Here is a 5,209-nt window from a genome sequence, read left to right as displayed (position 1 = left end):
GGTGCACACTCGGTAAGTAATCCTATAATTTTTTGTTTATAGCATAGTTTATACAGATTATTCCCAAAAAATTATACGTGTTTTGGAAATGTTGAGTGGAATTAGTCTAGAATCGGTTAATTTTATAGAAGAAAACCTTTCAAACAGCCTTAGTCCGTAAAGTTCACACCTATTGGGCTGCGATTGGCTCATGTATTTAATCATTCCTACAACGTAAAATTCGATTAGCGTGGAACGTATCTAAGCGTTATAGGGGGGTCTACTGTAAAATTATTTTGCATTTAAACAGGAAAAGTCTTCAATAAATTGGCGTTACTCATTAAAACCAGCCATGTTTGAGATTTTGTTCAGTTTTGACTCCAGGGAACTCTCTCCCCCTCAATCTTCAACAGTCCTGGACAGGTCCAATTTTGTGCTCCAGTTCCAGAATATTTTGATTGGAGGAAATTGTGGAAAATTTCCCCTTTATTAGAACTAGTGAAAGGTGCCATCTAGTGGGGATGAGACAGTACTACTGCCAATACAGCTGCTGTAACAGTGAGAGCAAGTACATGGGGGCTCTCCACATAGGATGTAAACCTGGTTCCTTTTTTTTTTGAACTCGGATAATTTTTCCAAAGTTCAACCTAAATTCACCAAAGTCACCAAAAATATGAAGCAACTCACTGACTTTATATTCCAAAAAAATTACCCAAAAATGTCAAAATACTTTTTTGTTATTAAGCATCAAAGAAGTAAAACTCAACATTTTCGTTTTTTGATTATATCGTATCTCAGAGTTAATTATATTTTTCAGAAATTATTTTTTGCATATGCCAGGATTTCACCGAGCATTTTGACACCAAATTCATCAAAATCTAATGTGGAATTTAAAACGCCAAAATGAAACCACAAAAGTCATCCCAAAAGCCTAGCTTGCTTACTGCTAGCCCAGGCAATTATATTGATCTCTGTCAGTTCAATAAACCAAGCATGAGTTTTAATTTTAAATATTTGTAGTGGCTTACTAGAGTTACAGTAAATGGTTCACAGTGATTGTTAGTAGCATTGTTCCACACTGTTTGAAGGATTGCATTTTATTTTTGTTATAAAAATCAACACTAGTTTTGGAGGGGGTTTTTTTTCTTCAGGCCTTAAAAATGTCAAATTATATGACAGCATATACAGTATGATTTTTTTTTGTGATGAATAGAGTATGAGTAGAATGACCACTATACAACTTTCTGATGGGATTTTAATAATAAGACAAGAAAAAATAAATTGATAACTAAACTGTGGAAATAAAATGTGGAAACAACACATACAACAACATGGATGTTGTTTTTCCTCTTATTTTTATCTTATTTATGCAGTTGCTATTCTGAAAAAATATAGAAAATGTTGCAGTTTGCCTTTATTATTTAGCTATAAATTTANTCTAAATATTGGTGAAAGAATTTTTGAAATCGGATGAGTAGTTTTGGAGATTACCTGCTGCATACAAACTAACATACAAACATTACCTCTTTATTATATTAGTATAGATTTAATATATATTAATAAAGTTTGGACATAATCTATACATTTGAAATATTTTTGAGAAAGATTTTATCATTATTTTAATAAAAGAAATATTTAAATAGTAAAATAAAAGCATAGAAATGATAAGTGGTGAAGTTATTCAATAAGTTTAATACTGTAATTAATATAAATTTATGTACAAATTTTTTAATTTTTAAAACTTTTTTTAATAATTTGTTCCTATTTGAACACTATTCTTACTTGAATATAATAAACAGTTATAATTCATTGTTGGTATTCAAGTGTCTTATTCTGTTTTAATATCATTTGAAGGATCTAAAGTGTTACTTTGTTACAGACTTATCAAACGGTAGATGTTGGAAATGACAGGAATAAACAAAACTTTATTTGGTATACGTATTACAAAGATGATTTCGGGTCAGATCTCTTTTCAGTTTGATTCTTAGATTTACCTGTGTTTTGTAGACATTTAGTTGTATTATTTCAAACATATTTGTATTTTTCTTAAATATAAATTACAGAGATAAGCTTCTTACAATAGGGGTTACATTTTAAGCAATGTGGTAGAGTTATGGATAATTTATTCCAATATTCTATATAAATATTTCATCAGGTGAACTTTCATTCAGAACATCAAATAAGAGTTCAAAAATATATGCATTGCTTAAAAAATAGTAAATAGAAATGTGAAAACCAGGATTATATTAGGGAACATTTTAATGTTTAAAATGTTCCTAATATAATCTTATATAATTTTGTAATATTTTAAACTAAATTAATTTAGTTTAAAATATTATTTTATTTCACTTGAAAAAGAGAAAAATTTATTGATGTACATCATCTTTCTTCTTCCTGTGAATCAGTTGGATCAGAGGAAGTTAAGAGTTCCTTCTAAAACAAAAGTTTTAGGAGTGACAGAAACAAGTCATGGACAACCTTCATTGGTCCATGGATTTGGTATAGAAGGTGGTGGTCACCTTTTATCAATGCTTTCAGTTATGAATATCATGTCATTAGCAGTGCACTGTTTAACCATGTAGATAAATTCTTTGTTATTCTGGCATACGTTTGATACATCAATCCCATTAAGAAGTCTTTTCAACCAACAAATAGATTCTTGCACTACATCCCCAGATAACGAATGAAATAATTTGTAAAACTCTTTCTCGATGCAAATAAATGTAAACTTTAAGATAGGATAGTTTAGTGGTCGGTGGTTGCATTATCCTTGTATTGAGATTTGGAATGTATATAGTGTTATTTTAAATATTAATTAATTAGCTTAATAATCATATTGAAATTTATCAAGTATGTTATTTTGTAATCTTTATCATTATTTTTCTTTGTATACATAAATACAGTTGTTTTATATTCTAAATTGGATCAGGCCTAGTTGCATTATCCTTGTATTGAGATTTGGAATGTATATAGTGTTATTTTAAATATTAATTAATTAGCTTAATAATCATATTGAAATTTATCAAGTATGTTATTTTGTAATCTTTATCATTATTTTTCTTTGTATACATAAATACAGTTGTTTTATATTCTAAATTGGATCAGGCCTACTTTCATTGCTGAATTAATATCCCCTCCTTATCACTCAGAATAAAATTGAAATAATTCAATCTCTATCGTGAGTTGGAACGCGATATAAAATATTTATTTTAACTGGTGTCAGACTCCTGACATTTGAATGATCTTACGATTTTTCAAAACAAAATAAGATCATCCATCTTGTACAGAGCGAGTAGAGCCTCACAGCTCCTGATCTCTCAGAAGCATTTTTGTTTTATTTTTACATTTAAAATTTGAACTTGGTTTAGTTATATACAGTCTTATTTTTGAAATACATATCTTTGTTTTGTAAGTTTTTATACTTATTTATTTTCGAATCTTAGTTTTTTACATACTAATCATAATTATATTTAAAAGAAATTAATTATAAATTATACTTAACTAATCATTTTAATTTGAAATTGAATCTTAGCACCAGAAGTGAATGACAACATAGCAAGAAAACAGATATCAAAACTGATTTCCTATTCAGAAGGAACTATAGATGACGCCGATGAAAAAGAAGACTCTGATTTTGAAGAAAGAGCAAATAGTGATGATTCTATGGTAAATATAATATTTTTGAATTTCTTTTTAAAATTTGAAATATTTTTTTAGATATAAAAAATCACATATAAAATATACAAACAATACAATTATGTAATGTATAAAACATAAAAATTTATAAATTAATCTAAAATGCTATAATAAACCATTTTATTTTACTTATTATTGCCTAAATATATTACAGGCATACCTCACTAATATGGCAGATAAGGTTATAAATTCCTGCCATAAAATCATTAAATGAATCAGTTTTTTCACTGTGTGTGAAATCTTAAAAACATATATAATAAATATTTTAATTATGCAATAGTACTGGACATAAGAAAACAATACAAAAATAAAAATAGTGAGTAACAAAACCTCCTTAAGAGCAAAACAAGCACTGAAAGTAATAAAACATGAATGTAATTGAAAAGCACTGTATTAAAGCACTCTAAAGCAAAATCCATAAACTGAGGTATGTCTGTATTATTCTAAAATATCCTTTTATTGTGTAATTATTAATTTTAACTTATACTTTCAGAAATTATAAATATTTTTATAAATATTTGTTTATTTGGTGTAGGAAGATGATGAAAAGTTAAATGATTTGGATACATGGCAATATTCTCCAAGTATTAATTTAAAGATTTTTTTTTTAATTTTCAAATTTAAATATAAAATATTTAATATCTTTTTAATAATTATTTTTCTTTTAGCTTCTTTTCATAAAAGCCTTCTTTCTTTAAAACCTGAAGAAGTACAATTACCTCCTGCACCTAGAGGAAGGTGTTCAAATTCACTTCAGGTATAATGATGATATTTTTATTATATAGATTTATAACTACATTTTTTTTATAATAAATGATGCATTTATTTTACATAACATATGATTTATTATTATGTATTATTAAAGATTTTAATAATACAGTTTAACCTGTGTATCTCAAACATGTTTATCTTGAAATTTAGTTTTTTCCCTGCGTTTTCAGATAAAGAGGATATTCTTTTTACAGAAATATTAAAAGCATAAAAAGTTGAATAACTGCTATCTTATTATACTCTCCAAAAATATATGTTATAGAGAGAATTAAGGAGTGTCACAGTGATAATACATCTCTAAAACAAAACCATTCTGGGCCCTTAGTCTCCAGTTTTTTGTGTTACAACTCCCAATGTGTTGAAGCTGTCATGTGGTACCATCTCACACACTGATGTTAGATTGGTAGTCTCGAGTTATAACTGACGTGCTTTCCCATCTCACCATTTGAGTTCTTACTCACTTTGAGTTGAACATGTGAGATCTCTACACGAAAGTGAAAATGGCTGACAGATATGCTGTTCTTATTTGCAATCGAAACGTTAGAGCCGAAAGTTGTTTAAGAAGACAACAAATTATTTTGACCACGAGTAGATGCCATATCTTTTTGTGTCAAGTCAACACTAATAAAAGAATTTTAATTCATAATTGATAAAATTATACAGCAAATTTTTCCAAAAATAAAAAGAAGTACCTAATTCATCAAAAAAAAGAATTAAAATTGTAGTAAATTATATGTATAAATTATTAAGAGCATAGACACTA

At 27.4% G+C, this 5,209-nt stretch overlaps 1 protein-coding gene across 1 annotated transcript in view; it reads left to right on the top strand.

Annotated features, from left to right (window-relative positions):
* Window positions 1-4,456, top strand: part of LOC111632563 (SAP30-binding protein-like) — a 25,375-nt gene extending 20,919 nt beyond the window's left edge. Inside the window, exons 3-5 of the mRNA XM_023377032.1 lie at window positions 3,512-3,645; window positions 4,211-4,259; window positions 4,344-4,456. Of these exons, the coding sequence (XP_023232800.1) occupies window positions 3,512-3,645; window positions 4,211-4,259; window positions 4,344-4,438 (278 nt within the window). The 3' untranslated portion in view covers window positions 4,439-4,456. The remainder of the gene's footprint in view (window positions 1-3,511; window positions 3,646-4,210; window positions 4,260-4,343) is intronic.
* Window positions 4,457-5,209: the final 753 nt, after the last annotated feature.

This window comes from Centruroides sculpturatus, unplaced genomic scaffold, assembly GCF_000671375.1.
Source record: "Centruroides sculpturatus isolate CEXI.00-Female unplaced genomic scaffold, Cexi_2.0 scaffold125, whole genome shotgun sequence".
Classification (NCBI taxonomy): Eukaryota; Metazoa; Arthropoda; class Arachnida; order Scorpiones; family Buthidae; genus Centruroides; species Centruroides sculpturatus.
Note: the sequence above shows the minus strand (reverse complement) of the source record. Positions and strands in the feature narration are given on the sequence as shown.